Consider the following 17817-nt stretch of genomic DNA (forward strand, 5'->3'; position numbering starts at 1 on the left):
GTGAGTGTTCTAGTTTGCTAGCTGCTGGAATGCAACACATCAGAGATGGATTGGCTTTTAATAAAAGGGCATTTATTTTGTTAGTTCTTCAGAGGAAAGGCAGCTAACTTTTATCTGAGGTTCTTTCTTATGTGGAAAAGCTCAGGGTAATCTCTGCTGGCCTTCTCTCCAGGCCTCTGGGTTCCAACTACTACAAATGGGTATGGGGAAAATTCTGGAAAACTTGTGAGGAACCTGATAAACATAGCCCAGATTGCTTTGAAGAGACAGTTGGTAGAAATATGGACACTAAAGGTACTTCCAACGAGGTCTTAGATAGAAATGATGAATGTGTCATTGCAAACCAGAGGAAAGGTGATCCTTGTTTTAAAGTGGCAGAGAATTCAGCAAAAATGAGTCTTGATGTTGGGTGGAAGGTAGAATTTGGAAATGATTAGCTTGGATATTTAGCTGAGGAAACTTACAAACCAAATGTAGGAAATTCAGTCTGGTTTCTCCTTGCAGCTTATAGTAACATGTGAGAGGAAATGGATAAGCTGAGAATTCAAGCAAGATGTCTTGCATACAAAGAAACTGGAAACTGATGGATCGAAAAATTCTTGAGTTTCTGGAAAGTTAGTCCCCAGAGGATAGCGCCCTGTGATAGATTCAGTTGTCAACTTGGCCAGGTGAAGGCACCTAGTTCTGTTGCTGTGGACATGAGCCAACGGTACATGAACCTCATCTGTTGCTTATTATATCTGCAGTTGGCTAGGAGGCATGCCTGCTGCAATGAATTATGTTTCATTTAATTGGGTGGTGCTTAAACGAGTGAGTGCAATATAGCACAGCCCAAGCAGCTCAGCATACCTCACCTCAGCACTCGCAACTCAGCCCAGGCCCTTGGCAATGCAGAAAGAAATCACCGTGGGCAAAGTTGTTGGAACCCAGAGGCCTGGAAAGAAGGCCAGTAAAGATTACCCCGTGCCTTCTCACGTAAGAAAGAACCTCAGTTGAAAGTTAGCTGCCTTTCCTCTGAAGAACTAATGAAATAAATCCCCTTTTATTAAAAACCAATCTGTCTCTGGTGTGTTGCATTCCAGCAGCTAGCAAACTAGAACGTGCCGCATGGAGGATTTAACTGAACGTGGAACCAGTCAACCATTTCAGTGCAAGTCAGGATTGGAAATGCAGTTATCCAGAAAAGATCTGTAGAAAATCCTGTCATCTGATGGGTTGGAAACTGTGTGCTGCATGCAAAACTGACAAACTTTTTGCAAGATCTTATGAACAGAACAACTATCAGCTTCAACTAAAAGGGACAGAAAAGGGACGGATTGAGGGAAAAATTACTACAAAGGCAGAACCATGGAATCTGAAGTCTGGGGTAAAAACCCCTTGGAACAAGAGAGCAGACACATCCATGTACATGGAAAGGGTGAGTTTGCCCAGCACTTGCAGAGGGCAGGGACTGGGGAGAGTCTGGCTGCCATCCCACTGTTCTGAGGAGGTTGAGCCAGAATAGAAATGATAGAGAACCTGGTCACCACTATGATGTTTGAGGAAGGTGGGGCCTAGAGTTCAACCATCACCCAAATGCTGCTTGAAGAGGGTGGAGCCAAGAGCATGGCCCTCACTCCAATGTTCAGAGATGTTGGAGTCCTCACCCCAATGTCTGGAGAAAGAAGAGCAGGGTTGCTGTGGGAGCCCTTGGAAAAGATGAGGTGCCATTCTATCAAAGGCCAAGTATAAAATTTTATTCTATAAATGGCTTTCAGATCCAGAACTCTAAGTTTTCAGAACTGAGTCTGGTGACACCTGTTTTCCTTCCAATTTCTCCCTATAGAAATGGAAATGTTCAGTCTATGACTGTTCCTCCTTTGTATATTGTAAGCAGATAGCTTGTTCTAAGTTTCAATGATCCATACAGCCTGAGAGAAATTTTGCCCCAGGACAAACCATACCTGCAACTGATTTTGATGAGACTTTGTACTTAATATTGTTACTGAAATTATTTAAGGCTTTTGTGAAATTGTGATGATGTGAATGTTTTTTGCATATGGAAAGAACATGTCTTTTTAGACTCCAGAGGGTAGAATGTGATAGTCTGAAGCTGTTATGTAGCCCGGGAAAAGGCCATGTTCTTTTAATCCAACCCTGTGGGAACAGACTATTGTAGGTGGGACCTTCTGATAAGATTATTTCAATTGAGATGTGATCCACCTCATTCAAGGCGGGTCTTAATCCTTCTACTGGAGTCCTTTATAAGAGGATAAAACACATACAGAAGCTAGAGATAAAATTAAAAGAACGCATAAAGAGGACCAGAGAAGCTGAGAGAGGAAGCCACTGAAGCCAGAAGTTGAAAACCACAAACTCGGGAGGTAAAAGATGTGCAGATGTCACCATGTGCATTCCCATGTGGGAGAGGAATCTGGATTGCCAGCAGGCTTTCTTCAGAAAAGGTATCATTCTGTTGACGCCTTAATTTGGGCCTTTCCTGGTCTTACGATTGTAAACTTGTAAGCTAATAAAACCCCATTGTTAAAAGCCTGTTCATTTTTGGAATATTGCATTTCATCAGTTTTAACAAACCAAAACCACCTCATTTCTATTTTCTGTGATTTCTATGAGAGATTTGTTTCACTTTCTTGAACAGAGGTTGAACTTAGAATTTTATTCAATCATTTTTTCAATGACAGCATGCAAAATGATTCTGTGGCATGGCTAGACTTGGACAAAATTGGACGGCAGGCTGACTTTGGCCCTTTTACCTCTCTTACTAACTCCCTGGGCCATAGTCAATGTCTAACCTTCATTTACAGTCAGCAAACCCTTGCTAAATAGTTAAATGAGCATTATGCTGGAACTGATAATGGGGTAATATACAAATCTCTCCAGAGACGCTTGTATTTTAAATAAAGATTTTTTCAAAGTCAGGCTGTAGAAATGAGAAAACAATTAATTATGCCTGGGGAGTCACAGGAAACCTTCACACAGAAGATAATGAGTATTAACCTATTTTTTTAATGTATTCATTTTGTTTGGAGGTGGAAGCAGTTGTCACAGACATGACTGTCATGAACAAATGAAAACAGGGAAGCAAAGAGCTTGATTATAAAAGAGCAAAGAATCTTCCAAGCATATGATATTGAAAAGAAAGCCAAAACCAGTTTGTAATTTACCCAATAAGAAAAAAGAAGCCAAATATTTTTTATTAGGGTCTTAGAAAGAAAACTAGTGGAAAGGAGAAGGAGTAAAAAAGACCAACTAAGAGATTATAATAATCCAAGTAAGAGACAGTAACAACAGAAGGAATGAAAGGAAAGATCAATTTAAGAGAAACTCAAGGACATTTGGAAAAAATGTTTAAATTATAGGGGATGGGGGAAACACAGGTTTTTAAAGTATGAGTGTGATCTCATTTTTATTAAAATATATATTCACACAAAACAATAACATATAGCAGTTCTGAGTGGGAGGCTGATAGGTATCAAGAAGAAAATACTACCTGCATTTTCCAATTTTTCTTCAAGAACACTTATTAACTCTTTCTAATTAAGAAAAAACAAATGTTATTCAATAATTTTTAGAGTTTCTCAAGAGAGAACCAACAGAACATGATGCTGAGGGGGAGGAAAGCAAATCAAATGTGATGAAGCAACATGAGTCCTCTTCAAGAACTGAAGTGCTTTTGAAACATCTCATATTCTTGCTATTAGTATATTAAAAGTTTAAGGTTCTTGTATTTTTTTCCTTAACTTATGATCATTCCATTCTACATATATAATCAGTAATTCACAGTATCATCACATAGTTGCATATTTATCATCATGATCATTTCTTAGAACATTTGCATCGACTCAGAAAAAGAAATAAAAAGACAGCAGAAAAAAATTCATACATACCATACCCCTTATCCCTCCCTTTCATTGATCGCTAGCATTTCAATCCAAATTTATTTTAACATTTGTTTCCTCTATTATTTATTTTTATTCCATATGTTCTACTCATCTGTTGACAAGGTAGATAAAAGGAGCATCAGACACAAGGTTTTCACAATCTCACAGAGTCACACTGTGAAAGCTATATCATTATACAATCATCTTCAAGAAACATGGCTACTGGAAAACAGCTCTACATTTTCAGGCAATTCCCTCCAGCCTCTCCATTATATCTTGACTAAGGAGGTGATATCTATTTAATGCATAAGAACAACCTCCAGGATAACCTCTCGATGCTGTTTGGAATCTCAGCCATTGACACTTTACTTTGTCTCATTTCGCTCCTCCCCCTTTTGGTCGAGAAGGTTTTTTCAATCCCTTGATGCTTTGAGTCTCAGCTCATTCTAGGGGTTTTCTCAATCCCTTGATGCTGAAGCTCAGCTCATTCTAGGATCTCTGTCCCACACTGCCAGGAAGGTCCACACCCCTGGGAGTCATGTCCCATGTAGACAGGGGGAGGGCAGTGAGTTTGCTTGTTGTGTTGGCTGGAGAGAGAGGCCACATTTGAACAACAAGAGAGGTTCTCTTGGGGGTGACTCTTAGGCCTAATTTTAAGGAGGCTTGACCTATCCTTTGTGGGGTTAAGTTTCACATGAACAAACCCGAAGATTGGGGGCTCAGTCTATTGTTTTGGTTGTATGCAACGCTTGTGAGAATATCAAGAATTCAACTTGCGGAGGTCAAATTTTCCCCCTTTCTCACCATTCCCCAAAGAAGACTTTGCAAATACTTTTTTATTCACTGTTCAAATCACTCTGGGATTTATCGGGACATCACTCTGGACCAACCAACAAACTCTCATGCCCTACTCAAGGTTCCACATACTTATGGTGTTCAAATAAGTGTCTACGTAAGTTATATTAGGAAATGCACTAGTCATAATACAAATTTTGTACCAAATAAACATTTTTTGCTTTAGTCTCACACATAAGTTAAAATTTAAAATATTAATTACTATCAATTTTCAACACCCTGCAGTAATGACATTCCTATGTTCTTCCTCATGCAATAAAATTTTTTAAATTTGTACATTTAGTCACTATCATTGTACACTCTAGGCATTCCTAGATTATACCATCTCAGTCTTTACCGTCTATCTTTCTTTCTGATTTCATTTGTGCCCCCAGCCCTCCTCCCTCCATCACTCTCACATTCAGCTTCATTCAGTGTTTTAACATAATTGTATTACAGTTAGGTAGTATTGTGCTATCCATTTCCGAGTTTTTGCAATCAGTCTTAAGGCTCTTTTTTAATTTGAACAATGGAAGACATTATGTTTTTGTGTTTTTTTTAATTTTTTTTTATGAAATGTCATCTTTCTGCAAGACAATTGATATATCATTACAATAAATTCCATTTAAATATTGTGAATGTGCCACTTTAATGTGCAAGTTTAGACTGTATTGCAAGGAATAAATAAGACCCATGATGATATTTTACAATCAGATCTTCAACTAGGCAGTTGATTTCCGTAGCCTAATCAACATCATATAGGGGGAGTTGACTTCAGTCTTCAATTCACTTGCACAGACCGCCTTAGATACCTTTGTTGTTGGAGTTTCAGACCAAAGCGCCACTTTCATTTTTAGTTCTTTATTCTGGGCTTCAAGTATGTTTATTTTTTCTTTCAGGTTTTCAATTCTTTTATCTTGTTCTTTTACATTATTTTTTAATCCTTCCATCTCCTGGATGACACAGCGCAGGTTCTGATGTTGGGAGTGAATCACAAACTGCAGGTGAGAGATCTGCTCCTGGAGAGTGGAAATCTCCATCTGAAGATCTTGGCAACTCTTAGCATATGTAGCGTTGGATTTGAGTTGCAGCAGCTTGTTTTCCAAAGACACTTTTCTTTCTAGCAGTGTTCTCTTTCCATTTCCATTCTCTGGACAAAGTTCTCCAATTCTGTGATCTGACTGTGCTTTTCTTTAAGCTTTTCAGCAACTTGATTCAAATTTTCAACCTGTTGCTTCAGTTTCTGTTCTTTTTCAAGCTTGTTAACCTGGAGTAAGTGTTTACTGTCCTCATGACTTTTCCTAACTTCTTCAGACTGGTTTTGATAGTTCTCAAATAGTCTCTGTGTCACATTTCTCAAGGCCGCTGCTTCTGCTTCTCTGGAGGCTTCCAGCTTGATTTTCAATACTTCATTCTCTTTGTTCATTTCTAAAAGCTGCAGATCTTTCCCTTTCATCTTTTCCATGAGTAGGTCCAAACTGCAACAAGAGGGATCCATTTCAGATTTGGAGCCATTCTGAATGTTTTGAAAGCACTTTGCCTCCACTTTGTCATTTTTACTGTCACGTTCTACTTCCTCTTTAAATATTTGCTTTCGGATCTTTTTCAGGGTAGTTCGAATCTTTTTCACATACTCGGTTTCTTCGATAATATGAGCTGATGTGGACTCATACAAGGCAGAATTATCTTCTTTCATACCCCTTGGAGAAACTTCTGTGGTCACTGTGACTGTTGTCATTGTGAAGCAGTTGAATTCTTGGCGATGGCTCAGCGAGCGCGGGGTTCTGGCGCGGCTCCTCCTCCGGGCTCTCTCGACATTATGTTTTAAGAAGATAAATTTGGCAGGAATGATTAAAAAGGGGAGATCCTGAAAATGAGACTAAAAATGAACACTAGAATATCCACCCAAGATGGGGAAGAAAAGTCAAAGGAGATGGTATTTATAGTTTGGATAAAAGAGATGATGATGTGGTGATTAAAGATGGAAAATACAGAATTATTTTAATAATTAAACATGCTTACCAAGTAATACTAAAGATAATTTTGGTAAAAGGGCAGAGGAAGAAACAATAAAGCATTATTCCTACAACCAGCCCATTTCCTGAAAAATACTTTGAAGAATTCAGATATCATTTTGGGTATTTCTTTTCCTTTTTGTCTCATGGGCAGACACCCGCAATCAAACCCAGGTCTCCAATATGGCAGGCGAGAACTCTGCCACTGCACCACCGCCTGCCCCATTTTGCATATTTTTAAAAACATTTTTAATCCTCTGTTTTTGCTCACCTAACCCTATTTTACCCAGTAAAATGTACATCGCCCACAGTTTACTTCTTAAAATATAAAAAGGCAACTTACAAACATATTTTGTCTTAATGTCTCAATATAATAAAGACTTGACTTTTAAAATTTAATCTTGTTTCTATTACCAGTATTTAAGTATAATAAAGCAACACCATTTAGGGTAGCTACATTGTGGTACTCTAGTATTTCAAATAAAATATAAAGAAAGAATATTTCCTATATAAGAGGCAGCCATTTAAAAACTAGCATTGAATAACAAGGGTACTTACGCAACAGGTAGTGATTTAAAGACCAAAGTCAGTAGTCTTCATTACTTACATAGAAAATATTTTATTTCAGCAGTATAACCAAAGTTTTATAATATGATTTTATTGTTCCGACTCATGTAACCTTGAAAGTTGAACACTTAATATAATTTCATAAGACTTACCTCTTTACAAAACATTCTAGGGACCATGACTTTCAGAATCTGTGTGAGCCTTAAAAAGAACACCTTGTCCACCACAATGCGCTCTTTTTTCCTCTCTTTCTATATTAAAAAAAAAAAAAGAAAGAAAAGCCTTAAGAACCATATTTTACCTAAGTCAATATAAAAACTGAAAATGGATACTGCAATTAGAGAGCAACAACTTTTACTGTTCTTCATGTTTAAATAAACTTTCAAGAAAATAAGTCATATCTAAAAACTGAAGGAAACATGAAGCTCTGGACCCATGTGAATATCTGGGAAAAGACTGTAATTAGGAAAAAAAATTGCAAGTGCAAAGATACTGAAGTGGAAGCCTGCTTAATGTGTTTGACAGGACTCTGAGTAAGGGATAGTGGGAGGGGATAAGGTCAGAGACAGCTAAGAAATAGTCAAGTACTTACTGATTTTTCATTATTGATTTCCTGATTAACAGCAGACTTTTTTTTTTATTTAAATCCTGAGCAGGATTTTCCCTGACACAGGGAAACTTACAGGAAACTTTTAGATTCCTAGATTTACCATTTAGCATTTCCAATATGCACTCTGCCAATTCATTCTCTTTTCCTCATAAATTCAAAGACAGACAAGGTTCCTTCACTCATGCAGTTCACATTCTAGTAGGGGAAACATAGATTTAAAAAATAAATAAATAAATGATTACAGATGGACTAAACAATGCCATGAGAAAAAGAGGAATGGTTCAGACAGAAAGCTCTCTTTGAAGAAGTAACATTTAAGCTGAGAGGTTAAATGAATTTCTAATTCATGAATTCAAATTAAATGAATTCACAAATTACGCTGGGGAGAAGGGGAGTGGTAAAGCACAAAATCTCAGTGGCAGGAATAAAACAGGTATGCAGACCGAATAACACGATGGTATTGTTGTCAGAGCAAAGGGTACAAGAATGAGAGACACTGAAGAGGCAGGCAGAACCTTCATAAAGGGCAGTTGCCTTGAGGGCACAGTAAGGACTCAGAAATTATTCTCAGTGGTCAAGAAAACCACTGAGGATATTTAAGAGCAGTCATTAATCTCATCTCCCTCAAAGATTCCTTCATTTTCCGTCGGTCTATGAAAATGGAGGTATAAAACCATTTGTAAAGACAAGAAAAACATTATATGAATCAAGTACGGTGGAGTCTATTTGCTTTATTACCAATGAACTATCTGGGAAAACAGGCAGGAGAAACATTCAAATAGGTAAAAAACTCCAGGAGGACCCCATCCCTACATGACCATCACCGCCATCCCACTCCTATTATCCCAGCTCATTTATTTGGTTAACTAGTAGCTTCTAATAAATAAATAACGATGAATAGAGAAAATTTCATTAGATCAACTACAGTGTAAATATACTGTAATTAAATTAACTAATTTGATGAACCTTAGTGAATTTAATTATAGAGTTAGAATAATAATTCTAATTATTAGAATTATTAGTAATTAATATTTTAATTACTTTTTAATTACTCATTTAGCATTTCCAATGTGCACTCTGCCAATTCATTCTCTTTTCCTCATAAATTCAAAGACAGACAAGGTTCCTTCACTCATGCTAAGTGTACTAAGTGCTTTATATATATAATTCCATTAAACAGGTACTAAGTAGAGAACAAAATTGTGGACAGAAAGGAAGTCTGAAACTGTGTTTGAAAAGGTTAGATTAGGAAAACTAAGTATAGAAAGAACTAAATACAACTCAATCTTAATCTAAAACTGTTGGAACAGACTCAGCATTTCAGCTCTTTCAGGAGACTGCAGACCTCATTCTACTGAGCTACAGGCCTGGTCTACTTCATTCTTAGAAGCATGCATTCATTCACTCAACAAATACTTGGTGCCAAGGCACTGTTCTAAATAATGGAGATATACCAGTAAACAAAGACTTAAAGCCCTATTCACAGTGCATTTAACAATCTAGTCTATTCTCAAACCAAACCTTACAATTTTAATCTACATCTTTTATTTTCCAAAACTGAAAAAATACAAGAGAAAAGAATAAAGAGAAGGAGATATAAACCATCTACCATCTATTTTTTTAAATGGTCAAATATCTACTCTCATGTCTTTCCTTCTCTCAGCCCCATCTTTCCAAATTCAACCAAACCTTACAACAAACTCAACACAGTATTTACCTTTATACTTTTTGAATTTTATAACACATGCATTACCTATTTCAAAGTTAAATAAGTATTTTAAAATCAAATCAACTATCTATACTATCCCTAACCCCATGCCCCTCCAAGGTCAATATACTCTTCTCCATTTCTAGCTTGGACCTTCGATAGAATAATTATCTGGTGAAATAGCCATCCTCTGACTTAAACAGAGGGTTACCTATTTCTACCTGCCCTAGAGAAACCAAGGCAAACAATGAGGAAGATTTAAAAAAAAAAAAAAGATTGACGCACTATAAAATATTAGCAGCTAACTAGTATATAATTAATTCCTCTTCCCCCTTTTCTTTTGTTCCTGTTGTCAGTGCCATCATTTCTTAAGCTGTCAGAAAGATGACTTGATTTTCATTGCATTTCAATCCATGGAAACTATATTCTTCTTGAAGTCATCATAGTATTTTCTGCAAAGAAACATTTGGATTGAAGGGCTGGATTCAGATAGAAGAGATGCCAAGATGCTCTACCATTCTTGATACATAATGAACTTCATACCTGAAACCAATCTAAAGAAGAATACCTACAGAAACAGAACATTTCATAACATCATTAGCCTCTCCAAAGAAATCATCTTAAATTCATAATTAATTTTCCCTACCCCTAAACTTTCCACTAAATTTTTTTAAAAAAAAGAACAAAACACTTTGGTGACAAAAAGAAAACCAAACCATTGGATAAAGGCCATTTGAGAAGTTAAAGTAATAACCAGAAAAAAATGTTCCTAACATTCAGGATATGAAAAGGTCAAAAGACAATAAGAAGTTCCTATTAATCTAATAATCAATTTAGAAAGGTGAAATGAACTAGATTGACTGAAAAAGAAAAATGTTTCAGATAATACATAAAAGTCATACAGTGCTGACAAGAATGTAAGCATTCTTTCTGCAGCATATGCAAATTAGTACTACTACTATACAATATCTATCAAAATGTAAAATAAACACAGACTTTAAAATGTAAACTAACCCAGCAGATATACTTCTGAGAACTGATCCTATAGATATTCCTACATACATTCTTAAAGACATAAATGAAAAAACATTACACTGGTCATCGACATAAAATTCAAAATAACCTATGTTCTAGTTTTCTATCTGCTGGAATGCAACACACCAGAGATGGACTGGCTTTTAATAAAAGGGAATTTATTTCATTAGTTCTTCAGAGTAAAGGCAGCTAACTTTCAACTGAGGTTCTTTCTTACACAGAAAGGCACACGGTGATCTCTACAGGTCTTCTCTCCAGGCCTCTGGGTTCCAATAACTTTCCCCGGGGTGATTCCTTTCTGCATCTCTAAAAGCCTGGGCTGAGCTGCGAGTGCTGAGATGAGGTATGCTGAGCTGCTTGGGCTATGCTATGTTGAGCTCTCTCATTTAAGCACCAGCCAATTAAATCAAACAATTCCTTATTGCAGCAGGAATGCCTTCTAGCAGACTGCGGATGCAATCAACAACAAATGAGATTCGCATGCCATTGGTTCATGCCCACAGCAATAGAACTAGGCACCTTCACCTAGCCAAGTTGACACCTGAATCTAGCTACCACAACCTAAATATACATAAATTATGGTAAATCTATGTAATGAAAATTCCATACAAATATAACAGTGAAAGCAGCTCATATTCAGATAAAGGAATACTACTGAGCAGTTAAATTAAATAGATCTATAGCTAACAACATGAATGGATCTAAAAAATTGTGCAGACAAAGGAGTAGAATGGTGCATACAATGATTCTATTTACAAAATTTTTAATTCTTACTATTTGGACACACACATACATACCAAAATTTGAAAACATACAGTGGGATGCTAAATACCAAATCCAACAAAGCAGCTAGCTACCTCTTAATACTATTTCTCACCTTCTATTAAGCATTTTTCTCCTTAAATCTGAGGTCTTTTGAACATTCTCTTCCCACCACATCCCACCAAAGATTATAAAACATTTCAGTAAAAATTTTCTTTTTAAAAAGATTTTTCTACCATAAGTAATCATTCACTGTAGAAAAATAAAAAAACTCTGATGAGCAAAAAGTGAGTAACCTATAACCTATTATATTTGGTATGTAGAGAACCAGATTTCATTTTAGCATGTATACACGTGTGCACACATGTACAATTCTCATAAATTCTACAAATGTGGTATCAGACTTATTTTTGCCAACCATTTAATCTAACCTAAATTTTTTTGGTTCATATTATACAACCAGCAAATAAGTATATGCTCAAACAATGTTTATAGAAAAAAATGGGAAGGAGCAATACAAAATTGAACAAACCTAGCTGCCCTAATGAGTTTCATTATGTCCTAAAACTTGTAATTGAACACATCTAGCTGACTGAGTTTCATTTTGTCCTTAAACTTGTAAAGATGATAATATGCACATAGGTTTGATAATTTAATATAATGGAGATAACTAAGATTTGATAACTCAGATATAATTTAAATATGAAAAGATCATAGAGAGAGACATGTGCCAGAAGATTGGAATTAGGCACATCTTGTCTGATTTTTCAAAGACTGGGAAAGAGAAATTATGGAAACTAAAGAAGAGCAAATTTGATATCAATCTCCAGTATATTCAGAGAAGAGGTACTAATATGGAGAGTTTGGGAAGACATAAAAGATACTGGTCACTAAGAAGCCAGCATGAGTTTACTAAGACTAAGTCATATTGAACTATTCTTAAATTTTCTTCTTTGTTAAGGATATTATGAGTAGATTAGCTGACCTGTAGAATAAATTCCATGAGGACAGGTACTTACCTTTACAACTGTTGTTATCTCCAGAGCCTAGAACAATGCTATGCATATATGAGGGGTTTAATAAATATTTGTTGAAAGACTAAATTAATAAATTGCGGTTTGGCTCAACCGCTAAGCTATCGGGGACCCTCTACTCCTCAGCTTCTCACTGCTTGCTAGACGACACTGCCGCACGCAGAAAAGGGGCTCGAGCCGGGGGTCTGGGTCCAAGGGGCGCGCGCAGGAGACCTCGCTGCGGGTCTAAAGGACTGGAGGCCGAGTCAATTAAGGCATGAAGCGAGGTAGCTTTATTGTTGGTAGACGCTTATGCCAGGGCCGCCAGAAGCTAAAGACCACGAGGCTTGACAGAGCCCTGGATTATATACAGTTTGAGGAGAGGCGGAGTTAGGGTGTGGCCTCCAGGGGAGGGTAGCCAATCACACAGGGAGGACGGATGAGTGACTGTGACCATAGAGATGCTGTTCCTGAGTGTACCCATAGCAGAGGATGTTGGGTAGGTGGAGGACTAAGGAGAAGGCCAATAGGGTTAGAGAGACAAGGCTGCATCATCACTAGTCGCTGGTGAGGCTTGTAATTCAGAGGCTTAGAAGAACCGGACGTGCCAAAATGGCAAGGGAGGGAGAGAAAGAGACTAAGCCACCAGGCCAAGAATAAAATTATGCCACAATAAATGAATCATAAATTTACCAAGGGATCTGATATTTTTAATTCTTATGACTTTAATGGAGAAATAAGGACCAGATTTTGCTACAGGTGAATATATCACAGCGGGATAAACCATAATAAAAAAAAACAGATTAACAGATGCCACAGGATAATTTTCTACATTCATCCCTAGTCCATACTATCAGCAATTTCGAGGAAGAAAGAGCAAGCAAACGAAATTCATACCTAACATAAATTAAATCTGTACCTAATATCCTAGAGGTTAGAATTACACTCAAAATTACACTAATAGTATAGCAAGTGGATCAAACTCAATAAGCTGATATTTACAGGGATAAATTAGTGTTATTTAAAAGAAATGAACTGTTATCATGACCCAGCAATTCCACTCCGAGGTAAACACCCAAGAGAAATAAAATTATGCATCCACACAAAAACCTGTACATGGATGGTCTAGCAGCATTATTCAGAATAACCAAAAAATGAAAACAACTTAAATGTCCATCAACTGACCAAAGGAATAAACAAAGTATATATTCATACAATGGAATAAAAAGAATGAAGTACTGATACAGGATAAAATGAACCTTGAAAACATTATGCTAAGTGAAAGAAGCCAGTCACAAAAAAGACCACAAATTGTATGATTCCATTTACATGAAATGTCCAGAATAGGAAAATCCATAGAGATAGAAAGTTTATTAGTGGTTTCCAGGGGCTATAGGGAAGGGATATGAGAATGACTGCTAGAGGGTATGGGGTCTCTTTTGAGGTGATGAAAATGATTTGGAATTAGTAGTGATAAATGCACAACTATGTGAATATACTAAACCCACTGAATTGTACACTTCAAATTACTGAATTCTGCGGTTTGTGAATTACATCTCAATAATATAATTTTTTGTTATTAAAACAAGAAAAAAATCTTCATCCGGGAGATCCCAGGTTCGATTCCCAGACCATGCACCAAAAAAAAGAAAAAAAAAAAAAATCAACTGACAAATACAAGATTTAAGGGATCTATCTATCAAGAGAATTGTTCATCAGAAAGATGCCCCAAGGCTATAATTTACCATTATCTTCACTTAATGTAAGCAACAGTTATAGCTAGAGAAGTAAAAGCAATTTTAGCCTGAATTTTAGCAATACGGTATTCAGATCAATGGGAGTAGTAGTAATGATGTATTCCATGCTAGTTAGACCACATCTAGACAACTGTGTTCTATTCTAAGCACAATGTCTAGGGACACTAACCAACAAAGGTCCAGAGAAAAATATACGTAGGATTGAAAAAATATCAGAAACACATAATAAGGAGCACTGGAGGAAAAAAGGTTTGTTAAGCATGGAAAAAAAAAAAAGACTTTGGGAATAGAACTTTATTCAAACATATGATGGAATAGAATTTTTCCTGTTTATTAGTGTCATGGTTAGGGACACGTGTCAACTTGGCCAAGTTGTGGTAGCTGTTTATCTGATTAGGCAAGTTCTGGCCTGTCTGTTGCAATGACGACATTTCATAGGATTAGGTCATGATCACATCGGCTACATCCACAGCTGATTCCATTTGTAATCAGCCAAAGGGGAGTGTCTTCTACAATTAGTGATGCTAAATCTAATCATGGGAAGCCTTTTAATGAGGACTCAGAGGAGACAGGCCCCATTCCTGCTTCGGCTGGTGAGCCTCTCCTGCGGAGTTCATCCAGACCCTCCATCAGAGTCATCGGCTTCACAGCCTGCCCTGTGGATTTTGGACTCTGTGTTCCTGCGGTCACGTGACACATTTTTATAAATTTTATATTTGCAAGCGTTCCCTGTTGATTCTGTTTCTCTAGAGAACCCTAACTAATACATCTTGGTAGCGGGAGTGGTTCTTAAGAAAAAGAATCTTAAAAATGGGTTTTTATGAATGGTTTTCTACTCTGACTGGACTCAGAGACACTAAGGACTCTGATTCCCATAATCAGAATGACACTCCCAATCCATGGAGTGAGTTGGCAAAGGAGATAGTTAAAATATCATCATTCGATTTTCCTAATGCTTTGCTTGTACGAAGCCAGACTCTGGGGGATAATGTTTTTGACACCTTTACAGAGTTTTGTAGAAATAAGAGTTATAGAGATGTTGGTTGGTTGTTGTTAGATATACTGTCTACATTAAGGGGTGAAAGGGATGGGCTTAAGCCTTCAAACGAGAAGCTTAAGCACAGTGTGAAAGATGTAGAGGTTTCTATGAATATCCTGGAGGAAAATCTTATTTCCTGTAGCCGTAGACTTGAAATCTCTGAAAATCAGACTCAGAATCTTATTGTTAGAGTAGCAACTTTACAACATAAACTGAAATCTCAGTCTTGCATGGTGTCTGCCGTTAAAGTGAGGGCATTGATTGGAAAGGAGTGGGACCCTGAAAAATGGGATGGTGGAATATGGAATGATAATGATATTGGGGGCGAGGTTGAAACCCTAGGCCATGCTGAGTCTTCTCTAGATAACCCTGTAATAGTCTGCCCTGAGGACATAGCCGCCCCACCTCCAGCCTGCCTTGAGGAATTGGCCACCCAACCTCCTCCTGAAGGGATTAGCCCTAGAGTGATTAATCCTGTTTCACCAGATGAAACTGAAATGAAGGCCCTGAGGCAAATGGCTTGGCAGATATTTCTAATTCTTTTCATGACCCACCCCCACCACCCCTCATTTCTTCCAGACCTATAACTAAAGTCCCAACAGGCCCCTAAAGGTGAGGTACAAAGTATCACACATGAGGAGGTATGTTATACTCCAAAAGAACTGTGTGAGTTTTCCAATTTATATAGACAGAAATCAGGGGAATATGTGTGGCAATGGATTTTAAGAGTGTGGGATAATGGTGGGAGGAATATAAGGCTGGATCAGGCTGAATTTATTGATATGGGCCCACTAAGCAGAGATTCTGCATTCAATGTTATAGCTAGAGCAGTTAGAAAAGGTGTTAACAGCTTGTTTGGGTGGTTGGTTGAAACATGGATCAAAAGGTGGCCAACATTACCTGAGGTTGAAATGCCAGAACTGCCCTGGTATAATGTAGATGAGGGGATCCAGAGGCTTAGAGAGATTGGGATGTTAGAGTGGATTTATCATGCAAAGCCTACTCTTACACCCCAGGAATGTCCAGAGGATGCACCTTTTACCAGAACAGTGAGAAATAAATTTGTGAGACTAGCACCATCATCCCTCAAGAGCTCTGTGGTTGCACTTCTCTGTAGGTCAGATATTACTGTAGGAACTGCTGTCACTGAGCTGGAATCCTTAAACACAATGGGGATGATAGGATCCCGAGTTGGCAGAAGCCAGGTGGCAGCACTTAATCACCAAAGACAGGGTAGACGTGGGTATTATAATAGACAACAAACTCAAAGGAGGCATCAAAATTATATGACACGCAGAGATTTGTGGCATTGGCTAGTAAATCATGGGGTGCCTAGAAATACAATAGAAGGGCAGTCTACTAAATTCTTGTTGGAGCTGTATAAACAAAAGAGTTCTAGGTCAAATGAACAGAAGTCTAACCTGAATTACAAAAACACAGTCACAGCCCCTTAATCAGTTTCCAGACTTGACACAGTTTACAGACCCAGAGCCCCTTGAATGAAGGGGAGGCCAGGTCCCTTTAGGGGAGAAACCTGTTACACTGCCACTTTCTACAGCCGAAGGATAAATGACTTTCAGACTTTGAAATCCAATGGTGTTTGCCTGCAGGTTTTCCTTCCAGTTTCGCCCTATGGATCCGGTGTTTATCCTCCTTTGCATATTGGCATCAGATAACTTGTTCTGAGATTCACAGGCCCACACCAAGAAGAGAAGTTTTTGCACCTGTTTAAGGTGATGCTTGAAGTTGCCAAGTTGACAAGGGGTGGACATGTGTTAGTTAGATTCAGTTGTCAACTTGGCCAGGTGAGCATACCTAGTCTTGTTGCTGTGGACATAAGCCAATGGTACATAAACCTCATCTGTTGCTAATCACATCTGCAATCAGCTAGGAGGCGTGTCTGCTGCAATGAGTGATGTTTGACTTAATTGGCTGGTGCTTAAATGAGAGAGCTCAACATAGCACAGCTAAGCAGCTCGGCATTCCTCATCTCAGCACTTGCAGCTCAGCCCAGGCCTTTGGAGATGCAAAAAGAAGTCACCCTGGGGAAAGTTGTTGGAACCCAGGGGCCTGGAGAGAATACCAGCAGAGACTATCCTGTGCCTTCCACGTAAGAGAGAACCTCAGTGAAAAGTTAGCTGCCTTTCCTCTGAAGAACTAACAAAATAAATCCCCTTTTATTAAAAGCCAATCCATCTCTACTGTGTTGCATTCTGGCAGCTAGCAAACTAGAACAATTAGACACAATAGAATCAATCACAAGAAGCTAGGGTCAGATAAACGCATCATTGGTTGGAACTAAATAAGAGCTGTGACTGCCTCGTAGAGTAGTGAACTGTCTACTGAATGAACAGAGTCAGGTAAATACTAGAAAATATCTGTCAAGGATTCCCATTTCAGAAGGAATTCCTGTGATTTATGGTGGATTAAGTTCCCATCTATTCTAAAACTGTATAATTCTATCCTAATTCAAAATCATATAATAAAATAAATGAAATAAATTCATTAAACCCCAAGGAGTAAATGATTTAAAATTTTACCTCATTGGTCTGTAATGGTGGTTTTCCATTTTTCTTACTGCAGAGGGAAAAAAAAG

At 37.7% G+C, this 17817-nt stretch overlaps 1 protein-coding gene and 1 pseudogene across 6 annotated transcripts in view; both read right to left on the minus strand.

The window, feature by feature from the left end:
- The window catches only part of ABCD3 (ATP binding cassette subfamily D member 3), a 116041-nt gene that overhangs the window by 69149 nt on the left and 29075 nt on the right, over positions 1-17817 (minus strand). For 5 of the 6 annotated variants that reach the window (XM_077120198.1, XM_077120199.1, XM_077120203.1 and 2 more), the window contains 2 exons: positions 17762-17798; positions 7450-7548 (listed from right to left, as the gene is read on the minus strand). In XM_077120198.1, the coding sequence (XP_076976313.1) occupies positions 7450-7548; positions 17762-17798 (136 nt within the window). Of the gene's footprint in view, positions 1-7449; positions 7549-8007; positions 8103-17761; positions 17799-17817 lie in introns of all 6 variants that reach the window. The other variant, XM_077120200.1, reaches the window with a different exon arrangement.
- LOC143650007 (coiled-coil domain-containing protein 68 pseudogene) lies at positions 1043-7434 on the minus strand (annotated as a pseudogene).

Source organism: Tamandua tetradactyla, chromosome 11, assembly GCF_023851605.1.
Source record: "Tamandua tetradactyla isolate mTamTet1 chromosome 11, mTamTet1.pri, whole genome shotgun sequence".
NCBI classification, from domain to species: domain Eukaryota; kingdom Metazoa; phylum Chordata; class Mammalia; order Pilosa; family Myrmecophagidae; genus Tamandua; species Tamandua tetradactyla.